The sequence below is a fragment of the Astyanax mexicanus genome, chromosome 24 (genome assembly GCF_023375975.1).
Source record: "Astyanax mexicanus isolate ESR-SI-001 chromosome 24, AstMex3_surface, whole genome shotgun sequence".
NCBI lineage: Eukaryota > Metazoa > Chordata > Actinopteri > Characiformes > Acestrorhamphidae > Astyanax > Astyanax mexicanus.
In genome coordinates this window covers 14,811,780-14,832,085 of record NC_064431.1, presented here as the reverse complement: position 1 = coordinate 14,832,085, position 20,306 = coordinate 14,811,780, and the positions used below count along the sequence as shown (strand labels likewise).

The 20,306-nt window shown below is 38.7% G+C and overlaps 2 protein-coding genes across 2 annotated transcripts; one reads left to right on the top strand and one right to left on the bottom strand.

Moving 5' to 3' along the window:
* The first annotated feature begins 9,685 nt into the window (after positions 1-9,685).
* LOC103041140 (P2Y purinoceptor 1-like) lies at positions 9,686-14,280 on the top strand. Its single transcript, XM_007248317.4, has one exon. It carries the CDS (start codon positions 9,725-9,727, stop codon positions 10,814-10,816), a length of 1,092 nt encoding a protein of 363 aa, XP_007248379.2. The 5' UTR covers positions 9,686-9,724; the 3' UTR covers positions 10,817-14,280.
* A 4,883-nt stretch (positions 14,281-19,163) lies between these two features.
* LOC111190011 (uncharacterized) lies at positions 19,164-20,075 on the bottom strand. Its single transcript, XM_022663754.2, has one exon. It carries the CDS (start codon positions 20,036-20,038, stop codon positions 19,214-19,216), a length of 825 nt encoding a protein of 274 aa, XP_022519475.2. The 5' UTR covers positions 20,039-20,075; the 3' UTR covers positions 19,164-19,213.
* Between the last annotated feature and the right edge of the window lie 231 nt (positions 20,076-20,306).

Here is a 20,306-nt window from a genome sequence, read left to right as displayed (position 1 = left end):
CGATGACTAAGCACTGGTTTAGAGAGCACCTGTCTCGCGTTCTTAAAAAATGCTCCCTTTCACCTTCACTTTATACTGGGCACTCATTCAGAATCGGTGCTGCCACTACTGCTGCAAAAATTGGTCTACCAATATCATCAATTAAGGCCCTCGGACGATGGACTTCAGCATCATACGAATCATACATAAGACCAGACAACCATCTTGTTCGGGATGCACAGATGTCTCTGAGTAAAGCTATCTAGGTACGTATTTATATCTATTTATACTTCTATTTTACTGCAAATAACTGGAGGCGGTCGTTAATATTTTATACAAACGTCATATTATTGCTGCTCATAATGTCACCGTCACGGCAGCCCGCGCTCGCTCAAATAATACTTCCTACTCCTTATCTTCCTACATATCAATTCGGGCCGTGCCCGCTCATATGCTAATTAGACTCATAGTCTGAGTTTTGCTGCGCAGCGGGCCGTGCCCGCTCTCATACATTGGACTCGAAGTCCGCGTTTTGCTGCGCAGCGGGGCGTACCCGCTCTTATACCCCTTGGACTCGTAGTCCGCGTTTGCTGCGCAGCGGGCCGTGCCTGCTCTTATACCCTTGGACTCGTAGTCCGCGTTTGCTGCGCATCGGGCCGTGCCCGCATTTTATACCCATTGGACACGTAGTCCGCGTTGCTGCGCTACGGGCCACGCCCGCTTCTATACTCATCCGGACTCTGTCTGCGTTTGCAGAGACTGCTTCCAGAAGTTGTGCCCCGCATGGATTAATGTATTGGTAGTTCGCATGCTATCACACACAATTTATGTTTATCCTACGCATTTAAACAAGCTCAAGTTCTACAAGTACCTCGTTTACAACGAACCTAATAAACCTATGCTATTGTAAAATGAGCACAAATAAATACAGCAGATATGTACCCAGCGAATGAGAGATTTAAATCGTAAACACCTTTTTAAGCCTGTTTATAACTGTGTTTTTTCCTTTCAGACTTCCTGAACCAGGTAAAGGATCCTCCTGTGGGTAAATATGTTTTTCATATTTTGGGGATAGGCTCCGCCCCCGCCGTACCTATACGGCAGGATCTGCAAGGATTCAGACGCTGCAGACCTGGGCTTTCGACGGGGCTTTCGCCAAAGACTATATTTACGCTATTTATAATTGTCATACGTGCTTATGGTAATAAATCTTCTTGCTGCACTTTGTCTCTAGAGTTTTCCTGCTAGAACATACTATTCAAGTAAAGCAGATGTGTGTCGACCATCATAAATTAGTCAGTTGCTACAAGAAAATAGTCAATAACCTGCCGAAGCCCTTATCTACAGTCAGAGCGATCATCAAAAAGTTTAACCGGTTCGGGTCTGTGGGACCCATTTTCATTTTTCATCAAATGATACTAAAAAATTTTTTTTTCTAACTCAAACTCATTGGCATTGGCTCATTTTTTGTGAAAAACATATATCAAAACACATTTTCGATAAACACACACTGTACACCCCCCCCCCCCCCCCACACACACACACACACATTTATATTACATACAGTATGTTTGGCCAAGGGCTAATAAACATTGCTTCATTTGTAAATTTGAAACTAAACAAATTTTCTACTCATATCTTGAGTTTAATTCATTTTCTTTTACATTTTATTAAAAAACTAATAGCACTTTTTGAAAGAAATGTAACATAAGAAAGGTAAAGGGCAAATATTAACCATGTAAGCTGTTTATATTGCTTGCAATTTAGGTGAAGCGAGCGTGTGTAAAGCATTTTAATGTAAAATTACTTAATTTTGCTGAATTAAATACAAGTAACAAAGTAAACGAGTAACAAAAATATGAACACCACACAAGGGTTAAAACACCTGTAACAGTGATAAACAAGCCTGGAAGAGGACGCAAGTGTATTCTTTTCACCATGCACAGTGAGAAGGATGGTAAGAGAGGTAAAGAGAAGTTCTACAAAGCTCACTGTAAAATAAATTAGTCAAATGGGAGCATGTTGGGGTTACAAGATCTCACAAAAAACCATCAGGCGCTATCTACATGCCAACAAGCTGTTTGGGAGGCGTGCAGCACGGAAAAAGCCTTTTCTGAGTTCTAATCAAAAGTGTAAACCGGTGGAGTTTGCCAAGCTGTACTGGGATTTTAACTGAAACCGTGTGCTTTTGGTCAGATAAAACCAAGATAGAGCTTTTTGGCAACAAAACCACTAAGTGGGTCTGGTGTAACACTAAGGATTATTGAGTTCCCAGAAAAACACCTCATGCCTGCTGTTAAGTATGGAGGAGGATCGGTGCTGCTGTGGGCCTGTTTCTCCTCCAAACTCTGGACGATTTAGGGAGGTTGTGCAAAGAGGAATAGTGGAAGATCCCTGTTTCTCAATGGTGTAGAAGTATAGAATACTGGGGTTTAAAAATAGTATTAACAGTAGTTAAAGTATCAACTCAAACATTTTACTTAAGTAAAAGTATAAAAGTACTGCTTTTAAAACTATGTATAAAAGTAAAGGTAATATAAAGGGACATCATAAGAATCACACAGACAGCATCATTCCTGTTCTTACTACATGCTTTACCAACCAGCTGTAGACTGTAGCTCTGCACAATGAATTTAGAAATATAGCATATAGCGACAGTCATATGAAAAAGTTTGGGCACCCCTATTAATCTTAATCATTTTTAGTTCTAAATATTTGGGTGTTTGCAACAGCCATTTTTGTAAGGGGGTTGGGGAGCGGTAGCTCTCCAGCCCAGAAGGTTGTAGAATCCAAGTGCAGAGCAGTAGATCTCGAAGCAGGTAACCCCCCCCCCCAAAAAAAGGATAATAATAATAATAATAATAAGAAGAAGAAGAAGAAGAAGAAGAAGAAGAAGAAGAAGAAGAAGAAGAAGAAGAAGAATTAATATATAATCGTTAATATATATATTAATAGGATATATAATAATATTATATAATAATATTATATATAGATATATAATTATTATTATTATTAAACCCCGCTCCACGCGGGGATAGAACTCAGGCTGTCGCGGTCGTGGCCCAATGCTCTAACCGCTGAATCAGCGAGCGGATTGGGATGCGGTCGCTTTAATCACTCTTAAGGACCTCCGCCGAAAGGGGCGGAGCAACGAAAACGGGAAAACAGGTGGAAAACAAAAGTCACGCGTAGCGTGAGTGGGAGAGAGGGGGAGAATACGTAACTAAGGATCGCCTGGAAGCAGCTACCTCTTATGGCGCGAGGTGAAGGATTAACTAAACAAAAGGGCTTCCAAAGAAAACAAAACTGAACTAAGGTGATTGTGGATTAAATGCTGTTTCACCAGAGAAGAAAAACAGCGAGGGAAAGAGAGAAGGTGAGCATACCGCGTGCCTCGGCTCTGCTACACCCACACACACACACACAGACACACACAAAGACTCGAGAGAGAGGAACGGCGGAGGAGAGCACACCGCTCTGCTCCACCAGACTAGAGAGAGGGAGATGGCGGCTGTGAAGCTCACTGCTCTACACAGCTCCACCAAACTAGAAGGGAAACAATGAAGGGAAGAGATAAAGAGCCGGGGCTCGCTCGGAAAACCGGCATAGATTCGCTCTCACAAGCTTCAAAGATCCAGCGCCGAGTGGCTGGTTGGCATCCCTTAAAAGGTGTTCATGACAGGTGTTAGTAATTAGCTAATTAACCCTCGGCGCTGGCCTGGTGCGCCCTCAGATGCCCTGGAGGACACCGCAATCTGGCACTAGCCCTTACAATTTCAGTTTGATTTATCTAATAACTGATGGACACAGTAACATTTCAGGATTGAAATTGTTTTATTGTACTAACAGAAAATGTGCAATATGCACACGGTGCAAAAGTATGGGCACCCTTTTCATTTTATTGATTTTAATACTCCTAACTACTTTTTACTGACTTACTGAAGCACAAAATTGGTTTGGTAACCTCATTGAGCTTTGAACCTCATAGCCAGGTGTATCCAATCATGAGAAAAGGTATTTAAGGTGGCCAATTGCAAGTTGTTCTCCTATTTGAATCTCCTCTGAAGAGTGGCATCATGGGCTCATCAAAACAACTCTCAAATGATCTAAAAACAAAGATTGTTCAACATAGTTGTTCATAAAATTAAAAGCTCACACAAGCTCTCCAAACTAACTTACAACACTGAATCCATAGCCCAGACCTAGCAAGCAAACCTTGGCATGTCTTGGCCTGTATCGAGCCATGGCAAACATTACAAATTCATCATTAGTGCAATAGTCACTAGGTTACTACAATATCTTGTCTACAATTGAACTGTAGGAAACATTCAGTTTACCTCCATTATGCTTTGTTTAAATTACATGGTGAATTTCTGAAAGCCATTAGCTCGTGGTGCTTGAGGGGCGCAGAAAAAAAGAGTTGTTTTTACATTCAACTATTCCGAAGCCACTCGCTGCAGCTGGAGACGCAAAATTGGGATCTTCCTTGCTACCAACTTTGTCACTGGGTCTCAGTGTGAAGTGCAAAATCTCACTCCACTTCTCTCCGATCTCTTCCATAAAGTAACATGCATCTGGAGTTTAACGTGACATGCAAATGGGATGGAAACAATAGCAAACCAATAGAGGGTCTGAATGGTAAATAATTATATTTGTTATTCAACCACAAGCTTTCCGGGTTTTTTATGTTGACCAGCTGGAATGAAATATAAGTAACAAGGCGTAGGCGAGTAGAAAGTACAGATAACTGTGTAAAAAGTAAAAAGTCGTCTAAAAAATAATTACTCCACTATAGTATAGATACCCAAAATTTCTACTTAAGTAAGGTAACAAAGCATTTTTACTTTGTCCCTTGACACCTCTGCTATTTCTGCAGTATCCCATCTTGTGAAGAGTTATAGGAGAAGATTAAATGCTGTCTTATTGACAAAAAGAGATTGTACAAAGTACAAACACCAATAATTGTGGCACACATGATTTCATTTAAAAGATGCATTTCTTAATGTGTGATTTTTTTCCCCACCAAATAAAAGCACTTAAATTAAAGCTTAGATTTTTCTATACATTATTTATATTATAAAAAAAAAGAACACTTCTTAACCAGGGGTGCCAATAATTATGGTGTCATGTCCTGGCCCTGTTTCCTGTCTGTCCTTGTGCCTGTGTGTGTTCCACGTGACCTGTGCCCCTGTGTTCTGTCCCAGTACTTTTCCACCTGTGTCAATTTGTAACTCCGCCCCCTAGCCTCAGGTGTTTCCACTTCCCTTGTGTGTTATAAAGCCTTCCTTTGTCACTTGTCCTTCGTCGGTCTTTGCACTAACCCCTGTTGTTTGTCTCTCCTCTTTGTTTCTCTGTTTTCATTGCCTTCGTTTTCATAGCCCTAGTCCCTTGTTCTATTTTTGATTCATCTTCTTGTTTATTTCTTGTTTTTCCTAGTTCATTTCTCCCTCTTTATTTCTTGGATATTATCCCTGCCCTATTTAGTTTAGTACTTATTCTGTTCCTCGTTTATTTCTTGTTCTCCTGTTTATAGTCTACTTCCTCGTTTATTTCTAGTTTATTCCCTTGTATATATTCTCTGTTTATTTGTTATTATTATCTCTTGTTGGTTTAGTTTATGTTCTCTTGTTTCACTGGTTTGTTTTGGTTATTGGTTATTGGTTATCCCTGCCTGGATCTTCTTGACATATGGAGTGTGCTATAAGTTGCACCCATTGCTCACACGCAAGTGCACACACACAGCTTGTTATGTCCGTGTAGAGAATATAGATGTATTGCCAATAGAATAGAACTATCTGGAGCAGATAATAAACTTGGACATATTGGCAGCAGGCCTAAGACCAGCTATGGGCTGGAGGGGCATTATGCATGGTGCCAATAGGTGCAAAAAGATGTATTTTTGAGATGGGGAGTTGGGGATAAGTTGTTGCAATCAAATTCTCACAGCTATGTGAGTCCAGAATCTAGGAGAAAGGCTATTCTTAACATCAGAGACAGTTAACCCAACAAAAGCAGGATAAACTCTTTTTAATACCCTTGATTTCAGAAGAAATACTTGACAAGCAAATGCACCAATACGTTTGTTCAGAGATAAAATGTATCAATCTTCATTCCTGAAGAAGATTCCAAGAAGGTCAGATTAGATTAGCACTAATGGCACCAGGCTTCGCCGCTGCTGCCAGCTTCCCAGAATGCCGGTAGTCCTTATCAATTATCAACATCATCAGAGCTTCTGCTGGAGACAATGCGCCTCCAGCGTTTATTGGAACATTGCTGTGGGAAAGAAGGATTTCATTACATTTAGCCACATAAGTTACCATCTGGTGATACAGCTGGCCATGGCATAGTACAGTTGCAAGAAAAAGTATGGGAACCCTTTAGGATTACTTGGATTTCTTCATAAATTGGTCATTAAATGTGTTTTGCTCTTTAACAATAGACAAATACAGTTTGCTTAAACTAAAACCACACAAACAGATGTAAAGATGACTGCAAGAGCACAGCGCAGAATGATAAATGAGGTGAGGAAGAATCCTAGAGTGTCAGCTAAAGACTTACAGAAATCTCTGACAGCTTATGATTTATAATATTTGAAAAAAAAAAATCTGACCATTTAGATCAGAATCAACATTAAACTAGAATGGAGTTCATGAAAGCACACCATGGAGGAAGCCACTGCTGTCCAAAACGACAACATTGCTGCATGTTTGAAGTTTGCAAAAAAGCACCTAGATGATTCACAGCAGTACTGGCTAAATATACTGTGAACAGATTAACCAAAATTGAGTTGTTTGGAAGGAACACACATCGCTATGTGTGGAGAAAAAAGGCACAGCACACCATCATCGAAACCTCATCCCAACTGTGAAACATGGTGGAGGGTGCATCATGGTTTGGGACTGCATTGCTGCCTCAGGGTCTGGACGGATTGCCGTCATCAATGGAAAAATAAATTCCCAAGATTACCGAGACATTTTGCAGGAAAACTTAAGACCATCTGTCCGCCAACTTGAGCTCAACAGAGGATGGATGATGTAACAGGACAACGACCCAAAACATAGAAGTAAATCAACAACCGAATGACTTCAACAGAAGAAAATACGCCTCCTGGAGAGTCCTGACCTCAACCCAATAGAGATGCTGTGGCATCATGACCTCAAGATAGATTTACACCAGATATCCCAAGAATATTATAGCTGAACTGAAACAGTTTTGTGAAGAGGAATGATCTAAAATTCCTCCTTACTGTTGTGCAGGTCTGATCTGCAGAACACACTACAGAAAACATTTGGTTGAGGTTGTTTGCTGCTAAAGGAGGGTCAACCAGTTATTAAATCCAAATTTTAACATGTTGTGTCCAATGAAACCATGCAAACATATAATTTTTGTGTGGTATTAGTATAAGCAGACTGTGTTTGTCTATTGTTGTGACTTAGATTAAGATCAGAACACATTTAATGACCAATTTATGCAGAAATTCAAGTAATCCCAAACGGTTCACATACTTTGTCTTGCAACTGTATCTCTGTCTTCAAGACAAGCTCTTGGGATAGCAGCAGTATGTGGATGAGCATTGTCCTTTTGGAACAGTGAGCATGCAGAAAAGGTAGGGTCACTGGTTGCAGGACCTCATTAATGCAACAATGGGCTGTCAACATTCCTGTAATTAAGACCAAAAGTGATTGAAAAATGTGATGAAATTGAACCCAACACCATGACCATGACCAGGCCTTCTGAATGTGTGATATGTGAGGATAATGAATGAAGTCACATTTACATAGCACCTTTGTAGAAAACCAAGGACGCAGTACAATTTACATGTTTTACACACAACCATTCATTTACACACCTGTGAGAAGTGGCAGCCAATCACACACAGCGTACTCTCAACCAGAAACAACCATCCACCTGGAGGACTACAGCATTTACCCAGGCCAGAGTGCCAATCCATATCTGGGCACAGCCAAACACGCATTTTATACACACACAATCATATACAATACACATTCCTATATATACATATACAAATCAGTTTAGAGTATTCCATTTGGTACCACTTTAAAATAAGACTACCTTTATAAAGCATTTATAAATGGTTTACAATTAGTTTATTAATGGTTACTAATTAGGTTATAAATGCCTTAAATATCAATAATTAATAATCATTTATGACACATACGTAGATACCTTACATTTTTCTGGCCACTTAAAAATATTCAATTTACTTGATCGCCATTTTTTTGGACTGTGGGAGGAAACCCACAGAGACACAGGGAGAATTTCAGATCTAATTTTTCTTTTTTGTCCTTTTTAAAACACAGGGGTTAAAGAATAGAATGATCTTTACACAGAAAGACCTTTATAGGAGTTACAGTCTGATGCTTTACCACATACATTTCCTGTATAGAGTGTGATACTTTGTATCTAAATAACAGCCTCTAAACACTTCCTATAGCTTCCAATGAGAGTCTGGGTTCTGGTTGAATGTATTTTGAATCATTATTCTTTACAAAACATCTCCAGTTCAGTCAGGTTTGATGGTTTCTGATCATGAACAGCCTTCTTTAAATCAGATTTTCAGTAATATTCAGGTCTGGGGACTGAGATGATCTGAGATTATCATTCCAGAATGTTGTACTTGTTCCTCTGCATGAATGCTTTAGTAGATTTAGAGCAGAGTTTAGTGTTTAGGGTCGTTGTCTTGTTGAACCTCAAAATCCTGCACTGATCACACAGACCCACAGCATGATGAATCACCACCAAATTTTACTGTGGGGAGCAACTGTTTAACATTTGTTCATTTGTAAATTTGAAACTAAACAATTTTTCTACTCATATCTTGAGTTAAATTCATTTTCTTTTACTTTAACTAATAAAAAAAATATTTTTGAAAGAAATATAACAAAAAAGGTAAAGGGCAAATATTAACCATGTAAGCTGTTTATATTGCTTGCAATTTAGGGGAAGCAAGCATGTGTAAAGCATTTTAATGTAAAATTGCTTAATTTTGCTGAATTAAATAGAAAGTAAACGAGTAACAAAATCTATTGATTGACATCAATCAGCCACAACCACTAATTCCCTCAATTCTAATGGTTTTTAGAAGCTCTGAGTGAAGCTAAAGACTGATGAGTGTTCTACACTGTGGACGTAAAGTACACATGTCTCTCTCAGTTCTGCAGGAGGAGTGATCCTGAAAGTGGCTGTTTTGATTTAGTACAGTTCGGTTCCTCTGCTGTAGTCTGGGCTGGTTGTTTATATACATACAGAACAATTGAATAGTAGAAAAGTATGTATTGTACTGATTAGTACTATATTAATGGTAATGTTATTGGAACTTCATTCTAGATGTTCTACAGGTTTTAATATAGTGTTGTTTTAATACAACAAAGGTTTAGCATTTATATAAGCATTTAGGAGTTTTATTCACATTGTAAGTGTCCTATTGGATATATTGTCAAATATAAGCTGTATAAGTGAACATTGAGGATAGTTAAATGGTCCTATATGTTTATGTGGAACGTAATGAGGTTTATTTTAGGTGAAAACACTGATTGCAACTGATTTTCTGTACACACACACACACATGCACACAGAGGGATACAGTGTGTGTGTGTGTGTGTGCAGGAAGTGAGGTGGGCGTGTCTCTGGTGTGAGTCAAAGAGTCTAGTGTTTATGAGGCAGCTGTTCAGCCCAGCAGCGCCAGTCTGCAGCCGAGCCGCGTGAAGGGCTGAACTACATCAGCATGGAGGCCACAAGAGGCAACGTCTCAGGGAGCATCTTGGGGAACTCCTTGGGGAATGTCTCGGGGAACACCTCGGACTGCCAGCCCATTGACCTGCCCTTCACCCATAGATTCCTGCCCACTGTCTACATCCTGGTCTTTATCATTGGCATGACAGCCAATGTGTTAGGCTTGCGGTCAGTCTACAGAAGCTGGAAAAAGATGGGCAACATCAACGTCTTCATCCTGAACCTTGGCGTGGCAGACCTGCTCTACGTGTCCACCCTGCCGTTCCTGGTTAGCTACTATGCATCGGACAGCAAGTGGAGGTTCGGCCAGACGTTCTGCAAGATCACAAGGTTCTGCTTCAACCTGAACCTCTACGGCAGCATCGGCTTCCTCACCTGCATCAGCCTCTATAGGTACCTTGGGATTGTCCACACCATGAAGGTGATGGGCAAGATCAACACCAGGATGTCGGTGGCCATCAGCGCCCTTGTGTGGACCTTGGTCTTTATCCAGATCCTGCCAGACATGTTCTTCGATAAATCTAAGCCGAACTCTACAGACGCCTGTTACGACACAACCACGGATGATTGGATCCGAGACTACTTGCCCTACAGCATGGGCTGGACCGTCACAGGCTTTGTGGTGCCCCTGCTGATCATCCTGCTCTGCTACGGCCACATCGTGTGGGTCCTAGCCACCAGGGCCAACGTCAACACCCTGCTGAAGCAGCGCTGCCTGAAGTTGGTGGTGATGTTGACCGTGCTCTTCTCCATCTGCTTTATCCCGTACCACGTCTTCAGGAACCTCAACCTCAAAACCAGGATCCTGAAGGCGGAGGGGACGTGCCACAGGAGCTTTGACGACATCTACGTCGCGCACCAGGTGAGCCGGGGGCTGGTGTGCATGAACAGCGCCATCAACCCGCTGATCTACCTGGTGGGCAACGATGAGTTCCTCATGCGCCTCCATGACATGAGCAAGCGTGCCAGGCTGTCGCTCTTGCAGATGTCAGGTGCCATCATCTACCGCCGGCCGCAGGAGATGGACTCCGTGGCCGACACTCGACCTGGAGCTCACAACGCTGTGGATGTTGAAAGGAACTGACTGATGTTGACGTTGTTGGACCCAGTAAAACCATGGAACCACAAGAAATGAACAAGTGTGGTTCTAGTTTTGGTTCTGCTTCAGTTTGGTGATGTTACTGCTGATGTGGAATGGATTAGGAAAGGGTGGAACCAGTTGTACGTAAGTTTGGTTCTAAGGTGTTTCACTCTAGCTGTTATCTAGCTTTAAATTAGTTGAAGAGCAATGATGTATCTACGCAACATTAATGTATAGATAAACTTAAAGACATTTATGTTGACGTATTCCAACTTGCCATCTGACAGAACAAAAGCAGCCACAGTGACAACTGATGCCATTATGAATGAAGTTCATGTAAAATGTTTTGTTGTCAGTTATTGTTACTGTAAACAATATTATGTACCACTATATTCAAAAACTAGCCTCTCTTTAAGCTTAAAAATAGATGGATAGATGCAACCACCCTCAAGTGTTACAGCTTAAAAAATGCATCAAACTGACCTTGTAATCTAGACCAATATTGCACATATTACCATTGCTCTGGATATTTATTACATATATTTTATTATCACAGATATTCTGGGAGTATGTGGCTGAATGGACTGAACTTGAACTCTGTATATGAAGAATTATTGTAAACTACTGAATATAAAGAGCACGGCCTAAACAGGACAACTAGGCTTAACTGAGTTTTACTTCATCTGTAAACAATACAAACAGGCCTAACAGACATTATTATAGTTGTTTTAATTAAGGGAATAAAAAGTATTGAAGGAGTAGTGAACTTCAGCTCTTTCTGGAAGTATTGATAGAGATTTATCATCCATTATCACTTCAGGAATCCAATAACCCCCAAACTGGAGGGTTTATACTAGGAGTGAGTGGTAAAATGTTATATTGCAATATTTCTAAACATTTTCATGATATTTAATATTTTAAATAGTACATTTTAAAGAGTTTATCAGAACTGGTTTGAATTTGAACCGTACTGTGTGTACAACTGTTTTAATTATTATATTATAAACTGTATAATACTACTGCTTTTCATGTGCTACTCTTGATGTTCGGGGCAGCCATCTTGGCTTCTGAACTCAGGGTTGATGCAACTCTTCTGATTCTGACTTTCCACATTGGATATTGGACTTGGCGATGTTCCATTTCCAGACATTTCCTGTTTGGAACGCAGAAATGACGACATCCGAGTTCAAATGGAATGCAGCATTTTTTCAACATGAAACATTCAAAACATATTTGCAGCCAGAAGAAGCACTATTCCAACAGGACAATGATCATCCTCATACCAGCAGTATATCAAAAACTGGACTTGAAGATACAAAGCGATGCTATGCCATGGCCAGCTGTATCACCAGATCTGGGATGCTGTTGGATGAATAATCAAGATTCATACCCCTATGGGAAAATTGGCAGAAAATTAATGGAAATATTTGAGTTGCGTGGAAGGGATGGCTTATCACAGGACACCATTAGGAGCCTCTACAACTCCATGCTGAGACATGTGGCAATGTGTTGCAATCTTACACATGCATCACATATCAGTCAATATTGCTCATATCAGTCTAAATAGGTAATCATTTATTGTTCCTGGTAACTTTTATCTTAAACTGAATAGCACTGCAATCCCACATTTTCTTCTGGGCACAGCTATTGTAAATACAATGTGTAGATATAAATTGTATGCGCTTACTTGAAAGCTGTCTCTAAACATTTAGACAATTGTTCTCCCTGTACTCAAATGACCAGTCAACTTCAGAACATAAAAAACAACAGTCTATTCCAGCTGAAGAATTGAATCTCGGCCTGCATGTGAAGTGAAGTTAGTTTGCACTGTTTTAAATGGACTCAGAGCTTCAAATATTGGTCTGCTCTAGAACTTAGCTCCTGATAAGCTGGTGCTACATTCCACACAGTTCCGAGCCGATGGAAAATCCTGCCCCGGGCCTGAAAGCAGCCCACTTCAGACAGTCAGAGGAAACTCAGTGAGTTATGGTCCGATTGTTGGCTGTATTCTGTTCGGACTGATTAAATCCGAGGCCTGTGTTCTGAGAAAACAGAGGAAGGTGAAGGCAGGAGTTCCCAACATCAAACATTTTTCACGACCATATACAGATGTTTGGCACAGACGCCACCAGTGACGCACTGAGAGTGTAATCAGCGCAGTGGTGGGAGTTGCGGTGGGTGAAAGTAGTATGGTGGTAAGAAGGTTCTGTGACGGGCAGGATCTGCAGACAGGATCTTACACCATCATTTATTTTCATTACAGCTCAAATATAAAGACATTTCCTCTCTGTTTCTCATTCTGAACCTTCTGCCACCAGAAACGTCTGCTCACAATCAAATCACTGGATAAAGGATTTCCTTTTTTAGCACAAAATAAATTAGCTGGTCATTGTAACATTTATCAGGTCAATTTGTTGTTAAATTTGAAAAACTGGGTGTAAAACCTTTTTTCATTTGATATAGTAAAGTAGAAATGTGTTCATCCATTTTTCTCATTTTTTTCATTTCTGTTCCTCAGTATTTCCAAAAATCTGAAAATAAAGTAAAATTCATTTTCATCAATCCTTATATTCAGATTGTGAGAGACAAAAATAAAAAAATATGGACTGGAAAAACATAGTATCTTCGATACAATGCAAAATATTTTCAACTTTTTCAATGTTTTTCAACAGTTTTTAACTTTATGGCGAAATCCAGTGGTTTGCAGTGTTGCCAGTTTGGGCTCTTTCAGGACAAAAATGTGTTTTGATGGGTGGACAAAAGTACCCTGTGCCAAATATTCTATGATGTGGAGTTGAATTGAATTTATTTTTATTTAGTTGTCATGTGTCATATTATAAAAATGCATTAGGCTAAATTGTTTAAATGTTGTTTTTGCCATTTTTGTTGTATACATATTTAAGATATCAGCAGTATTCAAGACTGTGTAGGAATAAATGCTGTAATATTGTTGATATGCTGAACATTGGCTGTTGTGTTTTTGAATGATTCTCTTTGTAATTTGATGGATTTGAAACATGTAACAATCTGGCAACCCTAGTGGTCATCACTGGTTCTGTACGTTCCTCTGTCGGTTGCTTAGTAAAGATACATACAGTGAATACTGGTACACATTTAGCTGATGTAGTATGCTACAATATGTACTATAAATTATGATACGTTGTGGGAGTTTTTAGTGCCCTAAAAATCATTCAGATTCAGATTCCCTTTACAATTCAGGCGCTTAGAAAAAACGGCCATAGAAAACATTCTCAACAGGGGCTGTGGCTAAAACTGAAAACAGAAACGGACAAAACAGAGAGTTTTTTAAACTGACAAAATGTACTCTAAATGTACCACCTAATACAGTTTATCCCATTCTTATTGGCACCTATTGGGCACCACATCACATTTAATCCACTGGTGGTGTGTCACTTCTTCATTAGAGGAGCAGGTACCAGACCAGACACTACATTATATTCTCTCCCCTGTAGAAGAAAATTAACCCTATACAACGCTATATTTCATTTAATCTACCATTGAGCAGGTTTTTATAATGTGAGATTCAAAGGTTGAATGCTAGGTGTCGCTATGATATAAACCCAATCTAAAACGCTTCTAATCTCCTTTCCTTCCTTCATTATGCCTACACTCAGAGTTGCCAGGTTTTGTAGTTTTTTTTCCCAAACTGGGCTTGTTAGAAAATCCAGTTGCGAGTGAAAAATCAGGGGTGGCTGGGTGGTTTTTTTTGGGCTGCTTTTAAAAATTACGTGGCCACAAAAAAACAGATATCACCATAAAATGAAAAAATGTTAAAGAGGAGAGAGTTCAGAGCAGAGTTCAAGAGCAGAAATGCTTAAGTAAAAGTCTTTTTTTTTTGCTAATTATGTTGCTATTAAATATTCTTGACTGGGATATAAAACTGTTATTAAAAAATAATAATAAAACACTAATGTTACAATATTATTAATGACTTTAAAATAAATAGCAATATTGATAATAAATCCCTTATAAACAAAATACACTTATAGTTGTTTAAGCTTCTGAAGGGCGGGTTTTAGACTGACTTTGAGCTGGATATTTTTGTTGGATCTGGCAACCCTGCCTACATTAATGTTCCTGAGCTCGGAAAACATGGCAACTCCAAAAAGTGTAAAATGGACAGCAAATGCAGAAAAGTTCAGAGGGAAGAGTGTATAATTTGTCAGGTTGGAGTATAATATTAAGAGCCATTATGAAACAAAACATCAGTTTGAAAAGTCTTTGTTTACACAACACTGTTAAAGATAGATAAAGATAGTAAAATGATGTGTAAATAATAGTACAATCAAATCACTGGATAAAGGATTTCCTTTTTTAGCACAAAATAAATTAGCTGGTCATTGTAACATTTATCATGTCAATATGTTGCTAAATTTAGCTTTTTCATTTGATATAGCAAAGAAGATATGTGTGTTCATCCATTTTTCTATTTTTTTTTTTTATTTCTGCCCTTCAGTATTTGAATTTCAAAAAGAAAAAACTTTCTATTTTTCTTTTAATTGTTATTATTATTTTTGCATTTCATAGTGTAGTTTAATGGTTGATTTAAAAAAACTGAAAATAATGTAAAATTTATTTTTATTTTTTCTAATATTCAGATTGTGAGAGACAGGAATAAAAAAGTTAATAAAGAAAAGTTCAGAGGGAAGAGTGTATAATTTGTCAGGAAACAGTTGCCATAATGAAGGAGTTTAATATTAAGAGCTATTATGAAACAAAACATCAGTTTGAAAAGTTTTAGTTTACACAACACTGTCAAAGATAGATAAAGATAGTAACTCAAGTAAAACGATGTGTAAATAATAGTAATCAGGAACATTTATTATAAGTAGTATATTTCATTATTTGTCTGTGGCCCATGACTGCACATATATTTCTCCTTCTGGCCACCCCTGGTCTAGGGGCAAACTATTAATTAATATGTACTGTGGGAGATTATAGTACCTTCAAAATCATGTTACAATTTACAATTCAGAACGCCAGACATTCTCAAAAGTTCCCTAAAATGTAAATGGGGAGATACTATATTTCTGTCACAGCCATTGTTTGTTTATATTGAATAAGTTGAACTGTTTCTGTTGATCCACTCATCATGAAAAGACAGCAAATTCTGCTCTCAATCTACAAACCAGATTGAAACATGAAAAAAACAAGACGGATAGAAGAGGAATTGTTCCACCAGCAAAGACTTGCTGAAAGCAGACGTTTCCTTTAACCCTCATTTACCATAATGCTCTTAGTCACCAGATCTTAACACTTTTGGGGTGAAATGAGTGAATGGGATGCCCGGGAGTTTCAGTATTAGTATCTGTGCTGTAATTTGTTAGATCTGGGTTGGTCGCTGTGTGTACACCTGGCTTTCTTTGTGGTCAATCAGAATCTCGTGGCAGTTCTAAAAAAAAAAAGAACAATTTCCCTGGAACTGAAGATTGTTTAGACATGTTCTTCAGGCCCTGGAACAACTCTCCACTGAATTAAATGATGCAGTAGTGGCAGGCTCAGGCTGTTGGAAGGGCAGGGCAAGAAAAAAAAATTGGTGGCATAGAATGGGCACTCAATAGGATAGATGGACACTCATTAGGACTCATTATTTTACATTTCTTGATCTAAAGGCACATCGTCATAATTTATTGCAGAAAGCAGCACCCTACCAGGTACTCAATCACTTTTTCCCCAGAAGTAGTGCAGCCAGGGGGGCACATTTTTAACCACTCTAGAGGCAAACCATTTTTCAACCATGCACAGCAAAAACAACTGTGTTGAATTTAAAGAGTTACCAATTTCATAGTTGTGTGGAGTTCATTTTAGAGCTACTCTACATTTTTTGGTCACTGAATAATTTATTGAATTTCCTACTGAGAAATATACAAACGCTTTAAAAGTGTTTTACAGATTTAATACAACCCTGGTGTTTTTGCTGTGTGGAGACCAGTGATGGTATAGTTACATTAAAAAAGTAATCCGATTACTGATTACTGATTACTCCTTTAAAAAGTAACTTAGTTGCTTTATGGATTACTTGATTTTAAAAGTAACTAAGTTACTGTACAAGTTACTTTATTAGTTACTTTCAGCAGCTGCAGACACCACCTCCCGCCGCCTTAACATAAACATTATAACCAGTTTTGCCAATACTCTCTGTATTGGAAAAGTAAAGGCAGTATTTAGTATTCTTAAGTAGAATACTAAAGAATTCAACATTTTTATAACTAAGTATCGCAAGTAGATTATTATAAAATGTACTACTCTACTACTTACTGAAAGTTAAAGTATAAGTATTTTGTTATGTAGTTATTACAAAAAGCAGTTCAAAGTTTGAATCATTTAAGTCATACTGCATGCAGGCAGCAAAGTGAAAGGCAGAGCGGGAGCATGATGAGGAGCTTCATCAAACCCGGTGCAGTGCAGAACATCTACTGCTCTGACTTGTGATAATGTGGGTTTTGAATGATTCATAGCATTTCTATAAATGCAGCACATAAACAAATGTATGAGTAAAAAAATTTAACTCAAAATATGTAGTGAAGTAAAAGTGGAAGAAGGAATAAAAATAATACTCCAGTAGATACAGATACAGTATTTTAGTACTTAAGTACAGTAGGGAAGTAAAAATAATACTCCAGTAGATACAGATACAGTATTTTAGTACTTAAGTACAGTAGTGAAGTAACAATAATACTCCAGTAAATACAGATACAGTATTTTAGTACTTAAGTACAGTAGTGAAGTAACAATAATACTCCAGTAGATACAGATACAGCATTTTAATACTTAAGTACAGTAGTGAAGTAAAAATAATACTCCAGTAGATACAGATACAGTATTTTAGTACTTAAGTACAGTAGTGAAGTAAAACATAATACACCAGTAGATACAGATACAGTATTTTAGTACTTAAGTACAGTAGTGAAGTAAAAATAATACTCCAGTAGATACAGATACAGTATTTTAGTGCTTAAGTACAGTAGTGAAGTAACAATAATACTCCAGTAGATACAGATACAGTATTTTAGTACTTAAGTACAGTAGTGAAGTAACAATAATACTCCAGTAGATACAGATACAGTATTTTAGTACTTAAGTACAGTAGTGAAGTAGTTCTACTTTGTTACTATACATCTCTGCTTATTACTGATACTACCTAGATATACTCTATATTCATATAGAGGTGTGCCATATCAAATCGAACACAATAATATCCCCAACATTTTTAAATTTTGTGAACGATATTATTGTTCCATATCAAGCCATATCACCCTCCCCTATTTATCACATCAGGGTACTCCTTTTGGCTGTTTTTAGTAAAAGAAAAAATCTTTCTATTCTTATATCTACTAGAGACAGATTATATCTGTCCAGTATCTTTCCTTTTACTTCAGTCCTGGATATATGGAGATATTTGGAGTGCATTATTAGTATCATGATATTTTGTTGCAATAGTGTATTAATATAATATATTTTAATATCATTTTAGTGTTTTGCCATTATCGCAAAAATACCATAAAATATCGTGACAATATTTTAGGGATAGGATAATATTTTAGGAAGCATATTGCCCACCCCTACTTATATATATACACCATAGTTACTCAGAACCTGAAGCTTTTAAAATATGGATAAGATGGTCTTTACTATCCCTCAATGCAATGCGAAATGCAAAGTGAGGAACACTTGCTGTCAGGAACTTGCTGGGAGGTATGTTGGGATAGCCACACCATAATAATATTGTATACTAACATGCCTAACCCACAGTACTAATTATTAATGTGTAGTATATACCTCATAGCTAATTTTATTACTGTATAGTGTGCACGACTGGGATTGTAAACCAGCCTCACTCCTATTTAGCAGGCTAACTGGGCACCACCACAAGGGGGTGTAGTTGGAGTACTTAAATATCTTGTTATGCTTCACATCACTGATGCTCTCAGAGGAAAGTGCAGAATCCACAGCTCTAATAGATCAGCCAACAGACGGCTGTCCCAGCCAGCATCACAATAGGAGTGATGAGGGGAGAGAGCGCCATCTACTGCACCCATCCAGAGAGAGAATAGCCAACAGACTCTGACTGCTGATGACAAACAGCCTGATCTGAGATCTGAACAGGCGATCCTCGGATCAAAGTTGCAGCGCCTTAGTCTGATGGAGCACTCTGAGCACCTGGTGCTTTTATCTATTTGAATTTATCAAATTGAAATATTACTGAAACGAATCAACACATATTTCTGCAGTGTTAAACTTTATATAGAATTCATACAGAATACATTTGATCAGCTGGGTGTTACAAACCTTGAGCAATCAGGTGAGGTTGTAAGCCAGATGGTATCAGTCCACATGCTGTAGACCAGGTCGCAGGAGTTCACCCTATTGATGGTAAATTCATATGCAATAAAAATAATAACTCAATAAGCCCATTCTACAATCAACAATCAGCATTTGATCTCTGATAAAGCGCTTTGTAGCCAAATTTCGCATAATTGCTGCTCTGTAAAGCCCACAGTTGATCGACCGGTTGCTTGCATCGTGGATTTCTGGATCTCGGACATTGTATTGGATCTGGAACTCTTTGCCTGGCTCGTCCTGCTCCTGCTCCTCAATTTTCCAGTGTAGGTAGGCGACTTTCAATAACACGTCACAGAGGTCTCTCTCAAAGATCACTGGCTTCTTGAGTTTTGGTTCCAAAGTGAGCCGCAGAACTACTACAACCCCGTTATCCTCGAAGATGAGCTTGTGACGGTTGTGGACAGGACCAAGCAAAAGGGCATTTTCAAACTCAGCAGCAGTGTCCTGAAGTTCTGACATTTTACGGTCAATGTCGTCTTCTTCACCAACAACGTATCCATGATGGATTTTGTCAGCAATGACTGCAATATCTTCCCTGCTCCTGACGAGCTTTTTGAGGAGCTCTGTCTGATAGGCCAGTTGCACTCTCACTTGGGTCTTGGCGTCAAATTTCACCCGCATTAACCTCTGTGGGTTGAGGTTCTGGACAGGGACAGACCTGGTGGTTTGTGTTTCCAAATCCTTGCCTTTGATTTCGATGTAGAAGGAGCACCTACTGAAAAATTCCTGCTGGTTGAAGTAAGTGCGGATCTGATCTGTGGTCACTCTCGTGTTGAGCAGGTGCCTTATTTTCTCTTCCATGTTGAAGAAAACTGGCAACCTTTCTTGCTGTGAAGTTGCACCACCACTGCTACCATCCATTACGGTCAGAGAGAGGACGGACGGGTCTTCACTGGTTTGAAACCTGCAATATAAATAATAACTCAATAAGTCCATTCTACAATCAACAAATCAGCATTTGATCTCTGATAGAGTTCATATTACCATACATTCAGTCAATCAGTCAATACAAGCATGGACACCATTGATCCCTTCCCTTCTCTATACTGTAGAAATGAGGCCAAAAATGTCTGCTATGTTGTGAATTTCTCTATGAGAAAAATTGATAAGGTTTTTAAAAACCCGCCTG

What these genes read in the sequence shown, in the direction of transcription:
- LOC103041140 (XM_007248317.4), top strand. Translation starts at nt 9,725, where the DNA reads ATGGAGGCCACAAGAGGCAACGTCTCAGGGAGCATCTTGGGGAACTCC.
- LOC111190011 (XM_022663754.2), bottom strand. Translation starts at nt 20,038, where the DNA reads ATGGATGGTAGCAGTGGTGGTGCAACTTCACAGCAAGAAAGGTTGCCA.